This window comes from Lucilia sericata, unplaced genomic scaffold (genome assembly GCF_015586225.1).
Source record: "Lucilia sericata isolate MDLA Ls3-8-SP2 unplaced genomic scaffold, ASM1558622v1 Contig000667F_arrow, whole genome shotgun sequence".
NCBI lineage: Eukaryota > Metazoa > Arthropoda > Insecta > Diptera > Calliphoridae > Lucilia > Lucilia sericata.
The window spans coordinates 161463-188196 of record NW_023994672.1 but is presented as its reverse complement, the minus strand read 5'-3'; the positions used below and the strand labels follow the sequence as shown (position 1 = coordinate 188196).

Below are 26734 nucleotides of genomic sequence, written 5' to 3'. Positions count from 1 at the left end.
CATCTAATAGAGTGTATTTTTAAGCAAAGGTTCGTAGCGGTCCAACCACCAGAATCATTGCTTCACAATAGCTCATTTAATAAGATAAATTATTTGCCAGCGGTCCAACCACCGTACAATTAACTCGTCTTACCTAACTCGAAACTCGACGAAGACTGACTCATAATACTTAACTAGGCCTCCTTTTATATTAAATTTTCGCAGTCAAGTACAGGGTTGCTTATAATGGTATCTTAGTATACATTGTTGTATCTTAAAGGTATGCGATCTTAACTAAGTAGGATTCTTACACCTAGATGGCATTGCTTAACCATATAAACGTTAAATTTAAACAAGTAAGAGTGCTATATTCGGCTGTGCCGAATCTTATATACCCTTCACCATAGTGTATTTAAAAATTCATTTTCCCGACTATATCTTTATTATAGCAATAGCAAAACATAATGAACAACAACAACGCTAAACGAAATAAACACACAAAAAAAATACGCAAGGCAGTAAAACCAACAGTCATCCAAACATACGAAATTCAATACACCAAGAAAACAAAAACAATATACACAAGGCAATGAAACATACGAAACGAAATACTCAACAAGTTAGATTGCTATATTCGGCACTGCCGAATCTTAAATACCCTCCACCTGCAAACTACTTTTTATTAAAACCCAAAATAAATATGTTATAGGGCCGAATTTATAGTTTATACTAAAGAAATAAATTTTACTTAAGTATTAAAGTACATACTAAGTACTTAAGTACTTTATTTTCCTTATGGAGAACTGTAAAACCCGGCACATGTTTTGTTTCCGTAATTAAGATACTATTTATCATTTTGTAACTTATTTATGCATGTATGTATGTAACTAATTTTGATTAGGACAAGAAACATTTGTATTAAGTAATTTTCAGATATCGACCGATTATTCTTCGACCTATTATGTTCCGATCCTGCCAATAACTTATATGGGAACTATGACCAATAATGTACCAATTCGAAAAAAAAAAATTCAAAATGATTTATCTATACACAGAACATACTCATGTCGAGTTTAATAATAAATTATGTGGTATTATGTGGTTTTCAGAAGTGAACCTTATATGGGAGCTAGTTATAGACCGATGCTGAAAAAATTCCTTATATGGAATGTAACCAATTATGGACCGATGTGGAAATTTTTCACGAATGATTTACATATACAAAACAAATTCACGTCGAGTTTTACCCTGATAGCTTCATTTATCAATGAAATATGCGCATTTAAGTGATTTTCGGATGTGGACCTTATATGTGAGCTATGACCAATTATGGACCGATCCGAAAAAAAAAAATCGTAAAATAATTAATATTTACACACAAAACATATTCATATCGAATTTTATCCCGATAGCTTTATTTATCAATAAATTAAGCTTGTTTAAGCGATTTTAGGATGTGGACCTTATATGGGAGCTAGTACCAATTGTGAACTGATCCGGAAAAAATTTCACTGAATGATTTATATCTATATACAGAACATATTCACCTCGGGTTCTACCCTGATAGCTTTATTAATCAATGAATTATGCGCATTTGAGTGATTTTCGGATGTGGACCTTATATGGGAGCTATGACCGATTATGGACCGATCCGGAACAAATTTCGTAGAGTAATTCATATACACACAAAACACATTCATGTCGAATTTTATCCAGATAGCTTTATTTATCTATGAATTATGCTCGTTTAAGTGATTTTCGGATGTGAACCTTATATGGGAGCTATGACCAATTATGGACCGATCCGGAAAAAACTTCCGTAGAATGATTTATGTATATACAAAACATATTCATGTCGAATTTTATCCCGATAGCTTTATTTTTCAATAAAATATGTTCATTTAAGTGATTTTCGAAAGTGGACCTTATATGGGAGCTATGACCAATTGTGGACCGATACAGATCTAAGTCGGTAGTTTTAATTCCTGTTCATATAAAGTCAATATGTACAAAATTTTGTGTTGATTCCGATATATTTGAGGAAGTTATTAACGATAAATTAATTTCCGGGAATATGTACCTTTGTATGGGGGCTATGGGAAATTTGGGATCGATTGTTACAATTTTAAACATAATTAATCTATAGATGGACAAAATAATCTGTGACAAAATTTGTCGAATTATCTTTGGTAGTTTCTGAGAAAACTACTCAAGAATTGGGGAAAAAAACTTAATTTTTTTGAGGTAGTCTGAAATTTTTACTCATAACTTTTTACGTTGTAAACCGATTTTGCTGATTTTCAATACCAAACTGCTTAGGAAAACAATGAATACTCCAGTGTATTTGGTTGATTTTATTTGCTTTGTTTTAGCGTGAGCGTGTTTTAACCAGACAGACAGACAGACAGACGGACAGACGGACAGACGGACATAGCTAAATCGACTCAGAATTTCATAAGGATCCAGAATATATATACTTTGTTGGGTCTAAGATGAATATTTTTTGGTGTTACACACGGAATGACAAACTTATATATACCCTCTATCACCACTGATGGTGGTGGAGGGTATAAAAAAACAAAAACAAAAAACAAAGGCAATGAATAAGCAGTGTTGTTGTTTATTTTTTATGAAATTTTCAGAGGTTGTCTCGGATTTTTGCTTATATCTCCGTTGTTTATGAACGGATTTTGCTGATTTTAAATAGGAAATTTCTCGAAACTATGTCTGATAGAATTATTGAAGATTTGAATCCCGAAGATATCTGGGGTCCTCAGAAAACTGATTTCAACAGACAGACAGACGACATGGCTTAATCGACTCCGCTATCTATAAGGATTCAGAATATATATACTTTATGGGGTCGGAAAATTATATTTTGGAAATTACAAACGGAATGACAAACTTATATATACCCTTCTCACGAAGGTGAACGACTTTTAACGTTACAGTTCCTCCCTTCCAGCAATTAAAAGATTGTTTATTTATGCAGCTCTGCTTTTGCGTTACCACTCTTTGCTATGGTTACATTGTAGGTGTGGTGATCGACAGCGAATAAAATTTTGACACGTTGACCTTTTTTTCTGGTACTGCACATGTCGTCAATTTTGGCACGTAGTTCGCTAGGCATTTGTGATATATCGTCCCATCCTGGAATTGGTGTAGTTGTTGACGACATCCTTTGGTTGGGGATATTCTCACTTGTTTCTTCTGGCTGCTGCACATCTTCTATTTCCGAAATTTCTGTGGGCGATGGCTTAGGCGTTGATGATGCGGGGTGATGACATCGTTGGTGATGATGACGATAACAACGATGATGATGAAGGTGATGACGACGATGATGATGACGGTGATTGATGCTGTCTTATAGATAGACTAGGGGTGCATGACGGAGCGAAATATAATAGGCTAGTCTGCGATTTTATTGAAGTGTGAGACCCCACTGAAGATAATATTGACAAATTAAGTGGTGACAATATTGGAGTTGAAAACAATGATATCACGGGCGTAAGGCTTGGTGATTTATCAGCCGAGCTTTGTGGCAAACGTCCCATAGGTGTTGGAGTGGTGGTGACCAGTCTGGGGTTCGGTGAAACTTCTAGCCACGACAATTGGGATGAACTGGGCGAATCAAGATATTGGTTTTCTTTTTTTGCATCAGCATCGATTTTGGGCTTGGTCGGCCCAGAATCGATAGATAATGGATCTTTGATAACCCATATGACCGCAAAAATTATGGCATCTTTCGTCTTTTACGTCAATGGTGAACCAGCCTCTTCTTTTCTTGGAGGTGATGATGTTGACGATTTTGGTGATGATGACGATGTTGGTGATGGTTGCCGGAGTGTATCGTCGAAGTGTCCAAATGAAGAACGAAAGATTTCTTCCATTTCATTAGGAGATGGCATTTCTACATCGTTTTCCGGTCGTGGCAATAATTATAATATGCGTAGTTATTTGATCTTCCAAGTGTCATTGGAACTTCTGGTTCACCATAAAGCGAACTGAACCACGGTTCTTGTTCCTCGTTACCCAGATTATCAATATGGCAATTTGGTGGCGTATACATAGGCGAGTATACCACGTCGTTTCCGGGAGTAGGTGGTACATTTTCTTCGACAGTGGGGTTTAAGCATTCATTATCTTAATTTTCTCCTTCGTCGGACGACCGGCATATAACATCATCCTTGTTATCCTTTCTCACAGCATCTTAACCCTTGTTGGATGAGGTATGTTTATTCTTTAGCGGCGGTTGGTTTTCCTTACAAGCATTTTCCGTCGTCTTTTCCTGCAATTTCTCTTTTGTACGGACTGTTGCTTGGGGTTTTGCGGAGCTCATACGAAATATGTTGCCGTTTTTCTGGTTCGACGAACCTTCGCTTTCTCTTCTTCCATACGATTTCGGAACTTCTTGCTGGTGTGATCGAATTTCTTCTCACCGTCCATTTTTCTTTTTATTTCTGTCGGTCGTCAAAGGAATAGTTAACAAGTTAGAGTGCTATATTCGGCTGAGCCGAATCTTAAATACCCTCCACCAGCTACTTTTATATTAATACTTTTCTAATTGATCAAATATTTGTACAAATAAGTCTTCTCATGTCTTAAATAGAAAAATGCCAAGATTTTTCTATTTAAGACTTAGATCTATTACAATTCCAAGATTTATTGAACATTATAAACGCCATTTTCTTTTATATTTTTATAGTGCTTAGCAATATTTAATAATTTGCATGTATGCATGTGTGTGAAAGATTTAAGGATTTTGAAAATACATACATATATATAATTTTGTTCTACACAAATTGATAATGCAAATAGTTAAATAAGGTTAAAGCGCTTTTAGGGGCAGTTCCTAGTATGGGAGATAAGATCAATTATAGACCGATCGTAAAAAATTCTTTAAGCAAAATTTCTGAGCATAAAAGCTATATTTCAGTCAAATTTTGTATCTATATCGTAATTTAGTATAGCTTTATTTGGTAATGAGTAATGTGCGTTTAAGAGATTTTCGTAAAAGGACCTTGTATGGGGGCTATTACCAATTATGTATATAAAGACAAAATTTCAAAATTCTGTATCTATATTATTATTTGGTAATGAATATTGTTCATCTAAGTGATTTTCTGGAGGGGACCTAGAGCTATGACCATATATGGACCGATCGGGAAAAAATCACAGTAATTAGGGATGGCAAATTTGGTACAATGGTACTTTTTTGATACTATTTGATGTTAAAAAGTACCGTGATACTAACGATTCTTATTTGATACTCTCAGGCCAATATCTCAACCTCCGGTTATCGTTTAACAGGTGGATATACTGCCGGTTAAAATAATTTTTGTATGTAAAATGTCAATTTATCGTTATGATAAAACATAATCAGACAATGAGAAAATTGGGTCAAAGTATCTTTAAAAGTTCAAATTTGAAATTCTAAGAATGTTTTGAAATCTAGTTTTAAAAGCCACTTTTTAGAAGTATGTTTTGCAAATAACCAATGCAGCTCATTTCGAATTTTTATCTTGATTGACATTATATGAATATTAATCTAATTAAATTCCATTGTTAATATTATATGAAAAAAATTACCAAAAATTTCAATTTTGAAAAAATATTTGACTTTAAAACTAATTATTTCCAAATGATAGAAGCTCGAAGGACTCAATTTCTATCTAATATAAAACGATCTGTTTTGAAATTAAGAATTCAACCATAGATAATAAGAGAAATTTTTTGGTGAAAATTATTTGGACTTTAAAGCAAATTACTGTTTCATGTCATGGATGGTTTTATGTATGGTCTCATGTGTAGAATTTAATATGACTATTGATTTTTTAAAAAATGAACACCTATGTACATCGAATTTTAATTTAATAACACATATGTATATTAGGGTGGCCCCAAAATGGAAATTGCTGATGTTCCCACCAAAAATGAAAATTTAGTTCATTCTAAGATACCATTTCTCAAAATTTTTGTCCTGACGTCAATATTTGGTAAGCTGGATCAAAGGATAAAAATGTCCTTTTTAGGGTTTTTATGTTATTTTTTTCATATTTTTGACAAATAAACCATATGCAAGTTTAGTATCATATGAAAGGTCCTTGGGAGACGATTTCAATGACATACACAAATTTGTATACAACACCAAAATGATTACAAATGTCGTAATTTTTCGGGAAAATTTTAAGTTTTTCATATTTTTACATAGAAATATATAATGTAATTAATTGAAATTATTATATTATAAACCTCACCTCACCTAAATTTCACCGAAATGTTTTTTTCTGTTTTTCGAAATTCTTTATATTTTGTATTTTATCTTAATATTTTAAACTCTATTTTGTCCCAGGTATTCTGTTAGCTATATTTATCTAACATACTTAATATGTACATCAGCTTTACAATGGTATATAACACTTTATTCTATTATCAATAAAATTTTTCAGTTTAACTATTTACCAATGTCGGTTTTTTCTAAATGTTGATGTTTTCGAATATCGAATAACCCGGTTTTTTAACTTTTTAAAAGCCGGTTTCGAATACTTTTATTTGCTTTGTATTCAAAGATTACTTCAATTAAATTTTGAAATAATAATACAGCCTGTCTAAATTTTAAAATATTCGAGTCAAGAATATTCGAGAAAGAAACTAGAGTATATTTTTCTAAAGCACCTTTGGTTAAACTTTTTTGATTTTCCTAATTAATTAAAAAAATTTACATATTTGTAAAATTGATTGGAATAACTGTTGGATACAATTTTATCAATTTTAAGATTGTATTCCAATTACAATAATTAATTTGGCGCTGAAATATTATAGCAGTGTTGGAATGCCTATGAAAATTTACTAAACAGGGACTTTAGAATAAACTAGGATTATGATTCTTCCCAATTTTTTACATTAAAGAAATAATGTTTATTTTAAAAAATCAGTTCGGGTCATAATTTTTTTTCAAATTAAACTAGATGTTTTTATGTATAATAAAAATCCGTTTTCTCTGAATTTGAAAAATATCAACCGGTTTTTTTCAAATGTCAACTATTCGAACTACTCGAAAACCGGTTTTTGGAAAATGTCGAATAATCGATCACCCTACGGTATATATAATACCTTTTCTACTTCTGTTGTTAATTATTTAAAAATGTCTAAATATGTGAAGGTGTATTTATAAAATTAACAACTTTCAGCAAAAAAAAAATATTTTAGTACTCTAAGATCCAAAAAAGTACCCTCTGAAATATTTTTTGATACTGAAACAAAATCTCATTTTCCATCCCTGACAGTAATATTTTTATGCATATGGGCAATACTTGTACCAAATTTTATATAGATATCTTAATTTAGTAATGAGTTATGCGCGTTTAAGTGATTTTCGGGCGGGGACCTTTTATGGGAGCTATGACCAATTATGGACCGATCGGAAAAAACTTTCAGAGTAATATTTCTATACATATGGGCAATACTAATACCAAATTTTATATGGATATCTTAATTTAGTAATGAGTTATGCGCGTTTAAGTGATTTTCGGGAGGGGACCTTGTATGGGAGCTATGACCAATTATGGACCGATCGGAAAAAACTTTCACAGTAATATTTCTATGCATATGGGAAATACTTATACCAAATTTTATATGGATATCTTAATTAAGTAATGAGTTATGCGCGTTTAAGTGATTTTCGGGAGGGGACCTTGTATGGGAGCTATGACCAAATATGGACCGATCGGAAAAAGCTTTCAGAGTAATATTTCTATGCATATGGGCAATACTTATACCAAATTTTATATGGATATCTTAATTTAGTAATGAGTTATGCGCGTTTAAGTGTTTTTCGGGAGGGGACCTTGTATCGGAGCTACGACCAATTATGGACCGATCGGGAAAAAATTTCACAGTAACATTTCTGTGCATATGAGTAATACTTATACCAAATTTTATATGGATATCTTAATTTAGTAATGAGGTATGCGCGTTTAAGTGATTTTCGGGAGGGGACCTTGTATGGGAGCTATGACCAATTATGGACCGATTGGAAAAAAATTTCACAGTAACATTTCTGTGCATATGAGTAATACTTATACCAAATTTTATATGGATATCTTAATTTAGTAGTGAGCTATGCGCGTTTAAGTGATTTTCGGGAGGGGACCTTGTATGGGAGCTATGACCAATTATGGACCGATCGGGAAAAAATTTCACAGTAACATTTTTGTGTATATGAGTATTACTTATACCAAATTTTATATGGATATCTTAATTTAGTAATGAGCTATACGCGTTTAAGTGATTTTCGGGAGGGAACCTTGTATGGGAGCTATGTCCAATTATGGACCGAGCCAGAAAATTTTTTCTTTGAATGAATTCAATTGACATAAGATTTCAATTTGTAAAATTTTGTGAAGATATCAACATTCTAACGGAAGTTATTAACAAAAAACCCATTTTCCGGGAATATGTACTTTTGTATGGGATGTATATGAAATTATGGACAGATTCTGGCAATTTTCAGCAGGCATCAATATCTTGTGTAGAAACGAATGTATGATGACTTTCATGAAATTATCTTGCATAGTTTTCGAGAAAATTATATCAGAATGTGTAAAAAATGCTTATTTTTTTCGGAGTTGTTTTAAATTTTGATTCATAACATTTCCCGATGTGAACCGATTTTGCTCATTTTCAATACGAAACTGTACCGGATAATAGTGAATATTTTGGGTGAATTCGGTTAAATTATATTGCTTCGTTTTAACGTGAGCGTGTTTTACACAGACAGACAGACAGACGGACGGACATAGCTAAATCGACTCAGAATTTGATAAGGACCCAGAATATATATACTTTGTTGGGTCTCAGATGAATATTTCTTGGTGTTACACACGGAATGACAAAGTTATATATACCCTCTATCACCACTGATGGTGGTGGAGGGTATAATAAGAATATAGAATTAGTAATAAGAAATACTAATTTATATAAGGTTTAATTTCATTTAAATGTGATGTTCTAACTTCCTAATTTTCTATACTCTGAATTTTTACTATTACAGGTGATAGAAAATGTTTAACGGAATACAGGCCTTCAAATTTGGGAGCCAGTTTTGCCACAAAATTATCTGTAGCCTTCGATAGGGGGTGTTATCGAAGCAAAACTAGTTCGCCAAATTTCGGTTTCCATTGACGCCTTCGTAAATTATAATATCTTTTCTGGTTTTCGAATGATTTGCTCAAATTTTTCTTAACAATTTCGAATACATCTTTCATTTCATCTTTTCATCTCGATGAACTCAAACTTTCTACTCTTGTACCAATTGTTACCTCATCGTACAATGTTTTTGGTAAACGTGGGTCTCTTCCTTGAGTTATAAATGCTGGTGAAAATCCTGTTGATTCAGATACACTCGTATTTATAGCCAGCATAATATCGAGGAGTAACTCATCCCATCTATTGTGTTGATCACTTGAGAATTGCGCGATTATTGTCTTGATTGTTCAGTAGGATTTTCCTGTCGAGTGTATGGTGCAGTAAGCTGCTGATGTACGCCTAATTCATTTAGGCGTTTAAAATTCCTTGAGGTAAATTGTGTTCCATTATCTGTTATTAAAACTTTAGGAATACCATATCGAGAAAGTATTCGTTCCCGAAACGACTTTATTACTCCATCTGTAGTAGCTTTACGCATCGGCACCAACTCAATCCACTTGGAAAATTTATCGAAGAAAATCAATAACATAGTATTTCCATGTTTTGACCTGGGCAAAGGACCTACAAAGTCAGCACAAAGGGTAGCCCATGGTTCATCAGGCAATCTTGTTAACAATTCTCCAACTGGTTTCTGTTGACTTATCTTGTAACGTTGGCAGGACATACATCGACGAATATAACGATTTACATCTCTCGACATTCCCGGCCAATAGTAACGGTTAGCGATTCTATTTATTTATATATATATTCTATTTATTTTACGTATTCCTAAGTGTCCAGCAGTGGTACTGTCACAATTTTCTTGAAGAACTCTATTCCTTAGATCTACAGCAAAACATAATTTCCACGGAGTACCGTCTCCCTCTCTTAACTCTTGTTGGAAATGGCGGTATAGTTGATTTTCAACAATTGCATAATCAGAGTATTTTATAGGGTTTTCTTTCACCTTCTTCTTCATTTTCTGAATCCACGCGCATTCGTTTGTTTTTAATGGTTCACAGTTAATTAAGTTTGCAACTTCTACTGGATGACGTGATAGTGCGTCAGCGACGATGTTGTGTTTACCTTTTCTATATATTACTGTAAAATTGTATTGTTGTAGTTCAAGTGCCCATCGGGCCAATCTGCCGGCAGGACTCTCTATAGAATTTAGCCACTTTAAAGCTAGATGATCGGTGATGACTACGAATTTATAACCTTCGACATAAGCTCGCAAATTCCGAATGCCCCATAAAATGGCCAAGCATTCCTTTTCAGTCGCTGAATAGTTCTTCTAGCATAAGATATTACTCTTTCACTACCTTCAATTTCTTGAGTTAAAACAGCTCCTAATCCATAGTTACTAGCATCCGTTTGTAAAGTAAATGTTTTTGCAAAATCCGGACAAGCAGGTGCTTTCGTAAGTTTGTTTTTTAATAATTCAAATGATTGTTGCTGATTGGCTTCCCATCTCCAGTGTTTACCTTTCTTTAATAGTTGTGTTAACGGTTGTGAAATCTGGTACGAATCTACGATACCACGAGGCAATTCCTAAAAATCTTCTAACACCTTTAACATTCTTCGGGACTTGAATTTTTGCGATTGGGGATACCTTATCCGGATCAGTTTTTATGCCTTCTTCACTCACAACGTGTCCTAAATATTTTGTTTCACTTTTGAAGAATTTACATTTCTCTACATTAATTTTTAATTTGCATTTCTCAGTCTATGAAAGACTTCTTTTAGGTTATTTATATGTTCTTCTATAATTTTTCCAACTACAATGATATCATCAAGGTATGCAAAAGCATGGGGTTCCATTTTGGGTCCGATTATACTATGTAATGCACGTTGGAAAGTTGCTGGCGCAGAATGAAGTCCAAATAGCATTACTCGCACTGGTGTAAACCACGGCCAGGAACAGCAAAAGCAGTGAACTTTTTACTATCCTCATCCATTGGTATCTGCCAATATCCGTTTTTTAAATCTAGACTACTGATATATTTTGCTTCCCGAAGTCGGTTTAAAATACTGTCTATACGTGGAAGAGGGTATGCATCAGGCACTGACCTATCATTTAATTGTCGAAAATTCATACATGTTCTCCAGGTTCTGTTTTTCTTCTTTACGAGGGTGATTGGAAAGCAATATGGGCTATGTGACGGTTCTATACATCCTTGTGAAATTAATTTGTTGATTTCAGCATCAATTATATTTTGCATAGCTGGGTTTCTGGGGATGTAACGAATTTGAACATGGTGATCATCCGTGACGATTATTTTATGAGTTGTAATTGTTGATAGACCATTCATATTTTGAAATTTGGACAGCTCATTTTCTAGAAATTTGTTGATGATATCTTGGGTTTCTTCATTTAATATTATATTACCATCATGTTTACGTTCTTCATTGTCTTCTCGAGTTATCTTCTCATTGCTGATTTCATCCACGCTCATACACTTTGCTTCTGTGTTTAACACTAGACTGTACTAGTGTTAAACCAGCCATGTGAATAGTAGTATTAAAAATACGCAGAAAATCTAATCCCACAATAATGTTTTCGCTAGTTTCTGACATCACTAGAAAATTACAAGTTTTTGAAATATTTCCTAGTACCACATTAAATTCTACGGCTCGTGATAAGAATCTGGCAGATCTACCAATATTACATCGATGTCTTCATTTAAATATGTTGGATTTTTGCTAAGCGTTTTCACAAAATCTTCTTGGATAAAATTTCTACTCGCTGCGGTATCAATAGTTGCTTTGACGATTTTTCCACATAATAGTATTGAGGCGGTTAAACGCGAATCTTCACTTTGTAAATTAGTTTTATTATTTGAGGGTTGCGTTTTGGGAGGCTCGACGTCCCTCAGTTCCGACGACCCCCAGAAGCATTTCCCGAGCGGTTATTATAGTTAGTAGAGCAACTTGCTGCATAATGTCCAGGGTTACCGCAACGATAGCAATTATTTTCTGGGCCTATTGTGGTACGGGCTAAAGCACGTGGGTTTTCTACGTGAGTTTGTGAATGTGTTGATGGAATGCTTTCTAAATCTTCAGCTAATGTTATTAATTCAGCTAAGGAATAGAAATCTTTTCGTTAAATATACCACTGATAGTCTGGAAGAGCATTTTGAAAAATTCGCTGCAACTTTTGTTTTTCTGATAAGTTAGAATGGCGCATTAAATTTTGAATTAATAAAACATAATTTTTAAAAACTTCCCTTGGACGTTGAATTCTTTTACGGTTTTCATCTTCTAATTTCTCAAAATATCTCGAAGGTAGAAAAATATAAAAACAGGTTCGTAGCGGTCCAACCACCAGAATCATTGCTTCACAATAGCTCATTTAATAAGATAAATTATTTGCCAGCGGTCCAACCACCGTACAAGTAACTTGTCTTACCTAACTCGAAGCTCGGCGAAGACCAAGGCGAATTCAGATAAGGTGGTTGCAGTTCTACAACAACAACATTTTACATGTATTTTGTTTTTGCATTTGGTTTAGGTAGATGTCAAAAACCATAAGTACGGCGAATTCATTTGATGAAAATTTTTGTAAAATGTTTATATTTTATTAAATAACAAAGATAAAGATATTAAAATTTGTGTGGAAAATATATTCTAAATTGAATAATGTTTGTATCAACCGAAACATTCTATTCCAACAGGTTAATTTGCAAAATTTAAGTGAGTGCCTGAAGTTCAGTAAAACTTAATTTTTTGTGAAAAATAAACATAAACAAGTTAGATTGCTATATTCGGCACTGCCGAATCTTAAATACCCTCCACCTGCAAACTACTTTTTATTAAAACCCAAAATAAATATGTTATAGGGCCGAATTTATAGTTTATACTAAAGAAATAAATTTTACTTAAGTATTAAAGTACATACTAAGTACTTAAGTACTTTATTTTCCTTATGGAGAACTGTAAAACCCGGCACATGTTTTGTTTCCGTAATTAAGATACTATTTATCATTTTGTAACTTATTTATGCATGTATGTATGTAACTAATTTTGATAAGGACAAGAAACATTTGTATTAAGTGATTTTCAGATATCGACCGATTATTCTTCGACCTATTATGTTCCGATCCTGCCAATAACTTATATGGGAACTATGACCAATAATGTACCAATTCGAAAAAAAAAAATTCAAAATGATTTATCTATCCACAGAACATACTCATGTCGAGTTTAATAATAAATTATGTGGTATTATGTGGTTTTCAGAAGTGAACCTTATATGGGAGCTAGTTATGGACCGATGCTGAAAAAATTCCTTATATGGAATGTAACCAATTATGGACCGATGTGGAAATTTTTCACGAATGATTTACATATACAAAACAAATTCACGTCAAGTTTTACCCTGATAGCTTCATTTAACAATGAATTATGCGCATTTAAGTGATTTTCGGATGTGGACCTTATATGTGAGCTATGACCAATTATGGACCGATCCGAAAAAAAAAATTCGTAAAATAATTAATATTTATACACAAAACATATTCATATCGAATTTTATCCCGATAGCTTTATTTACCAATGAATTAAGCTTGTTTAAGCGATTTTAGGATGTGGACCTTATATGGGAGCTAGTACCAATTGTGAACTGATCCAGAAAAAATTTCACTGAATGATTTATATCTATATATAGAACATATTCACCTCGGGTTCTACCCTGATATCTTTATTAATCAATGAATTATGCGCATTTAAGTGATTTTCGGATGTGAACCTTATATGGGAGCTATGACCAATTATGGACCGATCCGGAAAAAAATTCCGTAGAATGATTTATGTATATACAAAACATATTCATGTCGAATTTTATCCCGATAGCTTTATTTTTCAATAAAATATGTTCATTTAAGTGATAATCGAAAGTGGACCTTATATGGGAGCTATGACCAATTGTGAACCGATACAGATCTAAGTCGGTAGTTTTAATTCCTGTTCATATAAAGTCAATATGTACAAAATTTTGTGTTGATACCGATATATTTGAGGAAGTTATTAACGATAAATTAATTTCCGGGAATATGTACCTTTGTATGGGGGCTATGGGAAATTTTGGATCGATTGTTACAATTTTAAACACAATTAATCTATAGATGGACAAAATAATCTGTGACAAAATTTGTCGAATTATCTTTGGTAGTTTCTGAGAAAACTACTCAAGAATTGGGGAAAACAACTTAATTTTTTTGAGGTAGTCTGAAATTTTTACTCATAACTTTTTACGTTGTGAACCGATTTTGCTGATTTTCAATACCAAACTGCTTAGGAAAACAATGAATACTCTCAGTGAATTTGGTTGATTTTATTTGCTTAGTTTTAGCGTGAGCGTGTTTTAACCAGACAGACAGACAGACGGACATAGCTAAATCGACTCAGAATTTCATAAGGATCCAGAATATATGTACTTTGTTGGGTCTCAGATGAATATTTTTTGGTGTTACACACGGAATGACAAACTTATATATACCGTCTATCACCACTGATGGTGGTGGAGGGTATAAAAATGTAAAAAATAACAAACTTTGACAGCTACGTAAACCAGGCGAGTTAAGAAAAAAATTATCAGCTGATTGAATAACACCACCTTATATGAATTCGCCTTGGCGAAGACTGACTCATACTACATAACTAAGCCTCCTCAAGGCGAATTCAGATAAGGTGGTGGCAGTTCTGCAGCAACAACATTTTACATGTATTTTGTTTTTGCATTTGGTTTACGTAGATGTCAAAAACCATATGTACGGCGAATTCATTTGATGAAAAATTTTTGTAAAATGTTTATATTTTATTAAAAAATAAATTTAAAAATATTAAAATTTGTGAAGGAAATATATTCTGAATTGAATAATGTTTGTTTCAAACGAAAAATTCTATTCCGGCAGATTAATTTGTAAAATTTAAGTGAGTGCCTGAAGTTAAATAAAACTTAATTTTTTGTGAAAAATAAACATAAAAAAGTACATATTCATCAAAATATTATATTACGAATGAATGAATATTTGTTGGGAAAGGATAATTCTACTCCGGCGGAGTAATTATCAATATTTGGCCATAATGTAGCAGCCGCCGGACGGATCAATACCTCATATGGATTTTGTTATATAAAGCGTTCCGGAACATACTTTTTTTAGTTAATCTCTTTATATACATAGTGTATATATAAAACGATATTGTTTAATTTGTTAACATTTAATAGATTTCAAAATTAAGCCATAACGTAGAAGTCAGCTGCCGCCAGCCGGGTAAATACTTCATATGCGTTTCTTAATATTAAGTGTTCCGGAAGAGATTTTTTGTAGTTAATCACGTTATCTACCTAATTTTAGTATAAAATATAAAACAATATTGTGTAATATGTTAACATTTAATAGAAAAAAATATTTTTCTTAAATAACATATTTGTATACATACCAATTATGCCATTATTTAAATAAAATGATATTTGTTTACGAGCTGCTTGGTATTTTCAGATTTTTTACATCAATAGTTCAAAATATTAACGAAGTTTTTCTCCGTTTAACGGACATTTTTAAATATAAAAATGTAAACAATAACAAACTTTGACAGCTACGTAAACGAGGCGAATTAAGAAAAAAAAAAACAAGTAAGAGTGCTATATTCGGCTGTGCCGAATCTTATATACCCTTCACCATAGTGTATTTAAAAATTCATTTTCCCCACTATATCATTATTATAGCAATAGCAAAACATAATGAACAACAACAACGCTAAACGAAATAAACACACAAAAAAATACACAAGACAGTAAAACCAACAGACATCCAAACATACGAAACGAAATACAGAAAAAAACAAAATACACTACACAATGAAACACACAACCATCCAAACATACGAAACGAAATACTCAAAAAAACAAAAACAAAATACAAAGGCAATGAATAAGCAGTGTTGTTGTTTATTTTTTATGAAATTTTCAGAGGTTGTCTCGGATTTTTGCTTATATCTCCGTTCTTTATGAACGGATTTTGCTGATTTTAAATAGGAAACTTCTCGAAAGCATGTCTGATAGAATTATTGAAGATTTGGATCCCGAAGATATCTGGGGTCTTCAGAAAACTGATTTCAACAGACAGACAGACGACATGGCTTAGTCGACTCCGCTATCTATAAGGATTCAGAATATATATACTTTATGGGTTTTGGAAATTACAAACGGAATGACAAACTTATATATACCCTTCTCACGAAGGTGAAGGGTATAATTATCGGCTGATTGAATAACACCACCTTATATGAATTCGTCTTGGGCATCCTTTATATTAAATTTTCGCAGTAAAGCTTATAATGGTATCTTAGTATACATTGTTGTATCTTAAAGGTATGCGATCTTAACTAAGTAGGATTCTTACACCTAGATGGCATTGCTTAACCATATAAACGTTAAATTTAAAAAATACTATAAAGTAATTTAAATTTCTTTTACACCTAGGTGGCGTTGCATAAATAAGTAAATAGTCGTTAAACTATAAAACAAAGAAAAGTATTTTTAATTCAATTGTTAAATATAAATAAAATAATAATAAAAAATAATTGTACGTTAAAAACGAGGCGACGACTTTTAACGTTACACTATGAACAAATTACACATGGAAAAAAATTTTGTCCTGAGACCAGGGCATACTATTCTTAAGGATTGAATTTTAATAAAGGTAAGACAAACATAATACGAAACCCTGATATGATAGAAAAATTCAGATTTGAATTTTAGGTAACAATCCTTCCTTTCGACATTTTAAAATTTTTGTTGGTCTGTGTTATTAAAAAATCTATATAAATAAAACTTTTTCTACAGCATATTTCGTATGTTCCTAGAGAATTCTAAAACTAAAATCAGAATAGTGGGGAATCATAGAGTATCCAAAAAAATTAGATAAAATCATTCTGGAATATCTCTTCAAAAAAATAAAACAAATCGAAATGGGGACGCAAACGGAAATACTTAGGTCTACTGGTTGTTAGATATAAGTGGGTGCTGAGGTGAGGATAAATTAAATTCTCTATTAGGTCGGCGACATAAAATACTGGTCATAAAATTAGATTGATATCTTTCGTGCAACTCACTCGGCAAAAAAGCACAGCTTTATAAGATAAAAGTGACATGTCCAAAAAGTTAATTTTCGCTTGACACTTAAAATAATATTCCGGATATAATATCCCTCATGAACACTGATTTGAAAATTCTCAGGAATTACGTCCAAAAAACTGAGTTTCTGAACATCGGATGATAATACATTTAGTGAATACTATATAAGGTTTTTGTTTTTTACCAACAAACATTTTCCATGAAAAGGAGCGCACAAAAGGCCCGATAGTGGCCTAGGTGTATTTCTTCGGATTTGATGTAGATACAGCCTAACTAACCTAACCTGAAATAATATGATTTATTTTAAAACATTGACTTTACAAATCGAACTGAAACATTTTTTTAAAAGTCTATGTCTATATTTACCCACATTTTGAAAAGTTATTAAAAAATATTATTAATTGAATTTTATTAAAAAATACTAGAATATTTTTTTCAAATCTCTATTTTCTACCGAAATTTCTAAATTTAAAGTGTAACCGTTATGTCAATAACCACATACCCGGGTATGTTTTTCATTTCTGAAGTGATATATCTCCAGATTTATATATCGTATCGGCTTGAAATTTGGACTATGCTTTCAGAGTAATGTTTTCTATACATTATACATATATTAAACCGATTTATGATTTATATTTTCTATTTTTACCTCGTGTATCAATATCCAACATACCCCGGTATGTATAAATTTTATGTTTTATTATTAGAATTATATATATTCTTGTATTTTATGAAAATTATTTAATAAAACAACAAATTTAGTTTCAAATACAGGGTCATGTGTCTTTATTCATAAATATATATATTTCTGATATATTTGTGGACCCTGTAACATTAACAAATATGGGCCGATTTTTATAAAATAATTTTTTTTGTACATGACTTAGTAAAGTAAAATTATGCTGATTATAATAATTTTATTCTCATATAGACAAAAATATTTAAGTTTAAATTTTAAAAATTTTAATTTTTGACCATGACTTAGCAATCTTTTTTTGCAAAAAAAGTTCCCTACTTACGAAAGCAAAAACAATTTCTTTAATGCTAATCGACTTTATAATATATGTTCAATTGTCTTTCCCGGTCACAGAGTAATAGCTTCTTGAAGTCAAAATTTTACAAAGTCAAATTCTGCATAATGTACATTATACGTTATGAAGGCGTTTTTCTTTAGGTTTTTTGCATATGACATTTTTGTTAACAGGAAAGCAATAAGAAAACTTAAAAAAATTGCTAAAATTTAATGGTTTATGATCAAAAACTATTTAATTTATATATACAGACGTTTTATTAAATTAGTTTTAATAATTATCTGAATTATACACTAGAAATGTATAAAAAGATGAAATAGCCATATAAATTGTATGACATACCCGGGTATGTTGGGTATTGATGTACGTAATTTTGCTCGGGTATAGACAAGACGGTTAAATTTTAAGCTTTTAAATGATAAATCCCAAATTGATTACAATAAAATTAAGGATTATTGACCTGTTATGTAAAAAAGCGGGATTTTTATTAAAAAGCGGGATTGAAATCTAAGTCGGGATCAACTTTTAAAAAGCGGGATGCCTGATCACGTTACACATGTGTAAAAAATAATTCTCATCCGTAAAAATTATGAATTGTAAAATAAGCCATAACGTATAACTATTATGGCTATGATTTTAAGTATTTGTACTTAATAGTGATCTGAAACATTTCTTTAATTTCTTAACCAATTCTAATTTTTTAAGCCGATTCAGCCGATAATTTTTTTGCCTGCATATTTTAGCCAATTTCCAAAATAAGAATAATTGTTATCGGTATGAATTATGTCATGAAATAAAGGATAGACAAATTGAACTTAATTCTCTATACAATGAGTACTTAATTCTAAAATGCCAAAACCAATTGAACATAGTTATAAATTCTTATGATATATTTTTAATGTATAAATTTTTATTCAGGATTCTTTGGGAGGAAATACAAAAACTTTAATGATTGCTTGTATTTCTCCAGCGGATACGAATTACGATGAAACAATTTCAACGTTACGATATGCCTCAAGAGCCAAAAATATTTCAAATAAACCCAAAATCAATGAGGATCCTAAAGACGCAAAGTTACGCGAATATCAGCAGGAAATTTTACAATTGAAAAAGATGTTGGAGGCAAATAATTTAAATGGAAATAATGACAATAATACAAACGGTATATCGAACCACCAAACATTAGGAGAAGAAAAACCACCACAAGTTTCTTTAGCATGGTTAGATGACGAGAGTCAAAAGTTAAAAAATGAAATGCAGGCCGAAATGGAACGTCTACGGGAAGAGCACATAAGAGAAAAACGTGAAAAGGATCAACGAATACAAGAAATGGAACAGTTAAAACAAAGTTATGAGGAACAACTGATGCTTTTGAAACCCCAAAGTAAAGAATTAGTGTCAAGAGAGAATAAATCTGATAATCAACTATTGGCATCTGGGAACAAAATATTACAATTGGAAGCCTGCAAACGCATTGAAATGATTAAACAAGCATTAATTGGTGGCGAACGAGCTAATGATACACAATTGAAGGAAAAAAGACAAAGGAAAAAACTTGATGCTCAGAGGCGTTTGAGCGCTTTGGCTCATGTTTTAAGTCGTGTCGAACAAAGTGAAGACCGTGATATATTACAAGGCCACTATACGTCAATTCAACAGGAATTGAATGCTAAAAATGAACACTTAAAAATTTTGCGCCAGAAAAACCGAGCCCTTGAAAGAGAAGTTTCCGATCTGCAAGTTGAATTTCAACTGGATCGTGCCGATTACTTGGAGACTATACGACGACTGGAAAAAAATTTAAAATTCTATCAGCAAATAATGGATAAAGCTCTGCCAATTTTACGTAAGGATGGCAAGTATTGGTAAGTTTTTAATAAAGAAAACAAGTATTATATTCTAAATATGTCTCTACCGAATCTTGTATTTAAATCCTTCGCCATAGTATTATTAACAATTAAAAAATATTTTTAACTGTTGAAAAAAATTTATTTGTATACCTTTCACATTCGTGAGAAAGTTTGGCATTTTGTTTGTACAATTTCAATACAAATTCAATTTTGCCAACCTATAAAGTATATGGGGGACTCCATGTCAAAACTTGAAACTTTTGTCTTGAGTTAGAAAACATTTAATTTGCAAGATATCCCACTAAGCGGCCAAAAAGCTTTTAAAGAAAAAGTCCTAAGCTTTATTTTGATTCAATGCGACATGCCTAGGCTTGCCAGATTTGAAATCAACCAAAAACGTACATCGTAGTTATAAAAGCAGTACAATTGAATAAAAACCAGTAAGATTCGTATATTCAGCTGTGCCGAATCTGATATACCCTTCACCATGATGTGTTAAAAAAACAGTCAGTGTGAATTTTATTACAAAAATCAAAAACTACCAGTCGTTAAACAAAAAAGTACCAGAAAGTCTCATTTTAAAGATTTTCAACCAATCAGGCTGCTACCTGTGTGCATAAAAGCTAAAAAATACCAGTCTTTGAACGAAATAGTACCAAAAATCATTTCCTGCAGATTTTCGCTAACTCAGGACTCTTAGGGCCAATATTTAGGTGAAAGATTAGCGATTAAATTAAAATTAATCCTCGAAAGATGTTTTTGAGTACTCAATTAGTTAATTTTGTTTGCAAGTTTAAGCGCCCAATGGAGGTGGTTTAATCTTAAGCACGAAATGCAAAAGTGTAAACAGCTGATGCAAAAAAAATAATACAATTTTTATAAATATAAACATTAAAATGTTCTATTTTTTGATTAGTATAAATTATAGACACTTCAAAATACATTTTTTTGTTTTTAATTTAAGTTTTCATTAATTTTCATATTAAATGTACAATTGTCTTCTTCTTTTTTATAAAATATGCATTGTTTTGATAACAAACAGTGCAGTTTTTGTTGTTTTGTATGGCAACACTGCGAAGTTTAATCTTGTACTCAAAAACATCAAAGGGTATTAACATAAGATTTAATTTATTTTTCGATTAACTAATCTGATTATTAATTGGCATTTGATTATTATTTCAAAAACCCGCTCTTAATGATTAATTTTATGTTTCTAGGCTCATGAAGGAAAAAAGTACTAAAAAGTCCCTTTTTATATCGTCGTGAAATCCAAAAAGCCCAAAGTTACAAAAAAATATAAATCGACTTTTTGATTGCTTATGATGCACCGTATCAAAATACATGTTCCTACTAAATTTTACACACCTACAATTAAAATCAACGTCCCTATCTTCGAAATTCTAAAAGATATGTTATAAAAATACCTTAAAATTCATGAAAATTTTAAAATTCTTTTAAATTTTTTAACATCGAAATTGTAAAATATTATAAAAATCCCAATTTCCAAAAATCTTTATCTTATAAAAATGTTGAAACTTACTATTTTTTAATGTAACTTTTAATGTAACTTCTTCAAATACTAATTTGTCAATAAAAAATAAGCTTAACTTTAGAAGATGTTGACAATTTTTGGATTATTTATCATTTTAGAAGGTGTTTTGCTTCTCCTGAAAAATTTGTTCATTGTAACTTAGAGATTTTTGGATTTCATATGACGATATGTTCTTGCTCACTTCATTTCATGTTTCTATGTTCAATATGGTAGAAAATTCAAAAAGAACGTTTTGAAGAACGAAAAAGTAACATAAAGTCCCCTTTTATGGGTTCTCACTTAATCCGGGCTCTACATGCTTAAATTCATGTTTCTAGGTTCAATATTATAGAAAATTCAAAAAGTACCTATTGGAGAACGCAAAAGTACCAAAAAGTCACCTTTTATGGGTTCTCACTTAATGCGGGCTCTACACATACTCAATTTCATGTTTCTAGGTTTTATATTATACTAGCTGCGTGTACCCGGCGTTACCCGGGTTTCTTGAAAAATTAAAGAGAATATCTTTCTATCTGTAATGACTTTTTTTAAATATATATCAAAATTTATCTTATAACGATAAAATAGTTATTTTATTTTTCTGCAATTTTAATCCTTAAAGTCATTTTCTGGACCAAAAAGTCCTTAAAATTTTAGAAATTGAAAATGAGCTTAAATTAGGAAATTTGTAGAAAAATTTAAAAAACTTTTTTTGAGAAATTTTACTGAAATCAGCATTTTCAATCACTGGTAGGGAACTAAGGACACTTTCAAATAATTTGTTTTATTTTTTCCATGTGCAGTAGATTTAAAGAACTGTTCAGTTTAAATTACGTCACACCGTATTTTGAGTTGTAGTACCCCTGGTGAAAAGAGGCAAAAGTCTTCGGGGCATTTTATTAACTACAAAAATACGTACCATTAACCGTATAAAATTTCAAGCGATTTTTTTGCTGTTTGAAAAAGTACATGCAATTGAAAAATCTCTAAAACGATTATGAGAAATTCTGCACAAAATCATGACAAATTTGGGCTCATTGATTTCAAATTCTTTTAAAAAGAACAAAATTACGTTTTTTTTTCTGGCCTAGGAAAATATGAAGAATCCTTGAATATTGACAGTGAACAAATTCCAACCGAAAGTTGTATTTGTTGATTCTGTTTGATGGAACTAAAGCAGAATATTTAAAGGCTTGTTACATGAGATGTAACAATGTAGGGTACAATTGCAGTCGAGTATATCAGCGAGTATTGATCGATATGTAAATTCAAAGAGCTTGACTATACTTACTTGATTTGAACCTTTAGCGTTGTTGTTGTTAAATTAAAGACAAGAACTTCTTTTGAATAAATGTTTATAGATTTTATTGTTGCAATTTTAAAGAAATTTAAAACTGCTTTATTTGTTACACTTTGTGTTCGTTTTGTTTGGTAAACGTTTTTAATGTATCAATATTAAAATTGATTTTAGTGTGGTGTATGTTGGTTGTTGCTGGTGCACTTTGTGTTGGTTTTGTTTGTAAGTTGCACTATTTGTTTTGTTTGTGTTTCTGCCCTTTGTTTTAATGTGAATTTTAATTTTGTTTTATTTGTTTGTTTGTTTTTCTGATGTTGTTCGTTCTCTGTGTCGATGACAAGTGACTTCTCTTGTTCTCCTTTATGTTGGCGCCTTGAACAGGGCGTTCTTACACGGAAGTGTCAATTTTAGTCGAAGTCGATCAAGCCGTTTACAATGCTGGCGATGGCGACAGATCGATCTTCGACATGGCGGCCCCCTTGCACTAGTGCAATGCTGAAAACACCCAACTCTTGGCAGACTGACTGGAGTGTGGTAAACTTCGGAATGGACTTCCAGCTCTCGGCAGGCTATGCTATATTTGAATAATCCTGAAAGGCGTTCGTCTTTATCTGGAAAGAAATAAGAAAAGAAAAGAGAACAGCAGAATCGTTTCGACAACAAATTGAACATTTGATGGGTATTATGCACTTGATCAGCATATTTTCGAAATATATGACCGATAAAATAACGCATTGTTATTTTTTTAAATCGTAGATGAGCTCTATATAACTCTAGTTGAAAACCTGAGTACTGTCTCTGGATCAGAAAAAGAAAAATATTTCCTAAATCGTATGTAGCTGCACAATACGATTTTTTATATGAATAAATGGTCGGACGCCATTTTGTGTATTCAAAGAATTTTTGAATTTTATTCAATATTTTTGTGCAAATTCTAAAACAAATATCAGCTGCAAGGAATTGCTCTGATTTGCTTGAGTCTGGGCGATGTCGTAAGCTAATAGAATTTGACTTTAATGAAAGGTGCAATTGCGCATTGTTCTTGTATAAAATTCCTTGAAAAGAAATTTGCAATATTTTGACATGTTGCAACGGCGCAACATTAGCGATATGGATCGTGTTGTATAACATTCTTTGCAAAGGAATTTGCAGTGTTTTGGCATGTTGCAACAACGCAACTTTAGCGAGATGGATCGCATTTGGTATAATTCTGTATAATAGATTATATATTAAAGGTGTAATAATATTTCCAAGAAAATTTGGCGTAAGCCACCCTGCGGGGGGAAAACTATTGAAATATATTAACTCTGATTCTTGAGCCGAAAAAGAATTGTTAGTTTTACATGAATGTTTTTCTTTGAAAGAATATGTTGTAATTACCAAGGAATTGGCATGTGTAGTATCATTTCTTAATGAAATTAAGCTGTTGATATGATTCATTTCGCAAGAACTATCTAAAGACACTTGAGAAGTGCCTTGTGAATTTATTGAGCCAAATATATACCAACCGAATATTGAATTCTGAGCGATCAGACTTCCTGTTTTTCATCCCATCTAAGACTATATGGGGAATTATATCGCTTCCCAAGATCATCTCAATTTCGGAAGGAACTAAGAAATTAGGATCAGCTAAATCTATTTCACTGATATCGGAAATATCAGAAATCTGCATTAAAGAATTTGGCATTAGACTAGTGATCTGCGGAACAATCACAACTTTAGAGCTAAGTTGTGTCTTATGTCTTTCAGAAAATAATGTTACGTTCGAAATTTTATTGTTATTCGCGACTACCTTATCGCCCAATCCGCATATTTTTACATTTGAACATTCTGTGCCTAACCCAATTCTTCTAGCTGCATTTTCAGTTAAAAGGGATCTTTTAGAACCTGAATCGATTAACGCACGAACTGTGTGCATATTACCAGAATGCAGAATTTGGACAAGAGCTGTAGTTAGTAATATATTATCTTGATTTACAGAGAAGTCTGTAAATGGCGAAGTGATTACCAATCTTCTTCAAGAGCTTGAAGTTTTGTTTCGACTAGAGACTCAGTCAAATCATCTATGGAAACACTTGAAAATTTCCTACATACATCAAATAAATTTTCATATTCATGAACGAATCTTAGGCAAATTGTCGAAGCCATTGTATCTTTTATATACTATATAGCAATGAAAATGCAAATGTACTTAATTACCGAAAGTAATTTATTAAAAGAAGTAATGTTACAAATCAAAATAAAAAAATTTAAGTGCCGAATTTCAATGAAGGGTGTATGGAAAGAAATACCACAATTTAATAAAATCTGATTTATATTTATTATATGTATGAAAATCTACTTTGGTACAAAGCGAAAGTTGAACTAATAATATTTACTTCTTGAGTGTAGGGTACACACAAATAATGTAACAACAATTACACTTAAGAGATTTTTTTGTGCTTTATTCCCGCTTTAGGGAAGAGCTTGACTATACTTACTTGATTTGAACCTATAGCGTTGTTGTTGTTAAATTAAAGACAAGAACTTCTTTTGAATAAATGTTTATAGATTTTATTTTTGCAATTTTAAAGAAATTTAAAACTGCTTTATTTGTTACACTTTGTGTTCGTTTTGTTTGGTAAACGTTTTTAATGTATCAATATTAAAATTGATTTTAGTGTGGTGTATGTTGGTTGTTGTTGGTGCACTTTGTGTTGGTTTTGTTTGTAAGTTGCACTATTTGTTTTGTTTGTGTTTCTGCCCTTTGTTTTAATGTGAATTTTAATTTTGTTTTATTTGTTTATTTGTTTTTCTGATGTTGTTCGTTCTCTGTGTCGATGACAAGTGACTTCTCTTGTTCTCCTTTATGTTGGCGCCTTGAAGAGGGCGTTCTTACACGGAAGTGTTAATTTTAGTCGAAGTCGATCAAGCCGTTTACAATGCTGGCGATGGCGACAGATCGATCTTCGACAGACAGAGAAAACAAAACTACTTTTAATTTGACAAACAATTTTGAGTTGTTCATTAAAGAGTAAAACCACCGTTTTTATACCCACCACCACCATCAGTGGTGATAGACGGTATATATAAGTTTGTCATTCCGTGTGTAACACCAAAAAATATTCATCTGAGACCCAACAAAGTATATATATTATGGGTCCTTATGAAATTCTGAGTCGATTTAGCTAAGTCCGTCTGTCTGTCTGTCTGGTTAAAACACGCTCACGTTAAAACTAAGCAAATGACATCAACGAAATTCACTGAGAATATTCATTGTTTTCTAAGCAGTTTGGTATCGAAAATCAGCAAAATCGGTTCACAACGTAAAAAGTTATGAGTAAGTTTTTTGCCCTAATTCTTGAGTAGTTTTCTCAGAAACTACCAAAGATAAATCGACAAATTTTGTCACAGATTATTTTTTCCATCTATAGATTAATTATGTTTAAAATTGTAACAATCGATCCAAAATTTCCCATAGCCCCCATACAAAGGTACATATTCCCGGAAATTAATTTATCGTTAATAACTTCCTCAAATATATCGGTATCAGCACAAAATTTTGTACATATTGACATTATATGAACAGGAATCAAAACTGTGGACTTAGATCTGTATCGGTCCACAATTGGTCATAATTCCCATATAAGGTCCACTTTCGAAAATCACTTAAATAAACATATTTTATTGAAAAATAAAGCTATCGGCATAAAATTCGACATGAATATGTTTTGTATATACATA

At 31.8% G+C, this 26734-nt stretch overlaps 1 protein-coding gene across 1 annotated transcript in view; it reads left to right on the top strand.

Moving 5' to 3' along the window:
* The first annotated feature begins 3249 nt into the window (after positions 1 to 3249).
* The window catches only part of LOC119607171 (kinesin-like protein KIF17), a 137297-nt gene continuing 113812 nt past the window's right edge, over positions 3250 to 26734 (top strand). Inside the window, exons 1-3 of the mRNA XM_037960975.1 lie at positions 3250 to 3328; positions 3428 to 3966; positions 19252 to 20198. Coding sequence (XP_037816903.1) covers positions 3250 to 3328; positions 3428 to 3966; positions 19252 to 20198 — 1565 coding nt within the window. The remainder of the gene's footprint in view (positions 3329 to 3427; positions 3967 to 19251; positions 20199 to 26734) is intronic.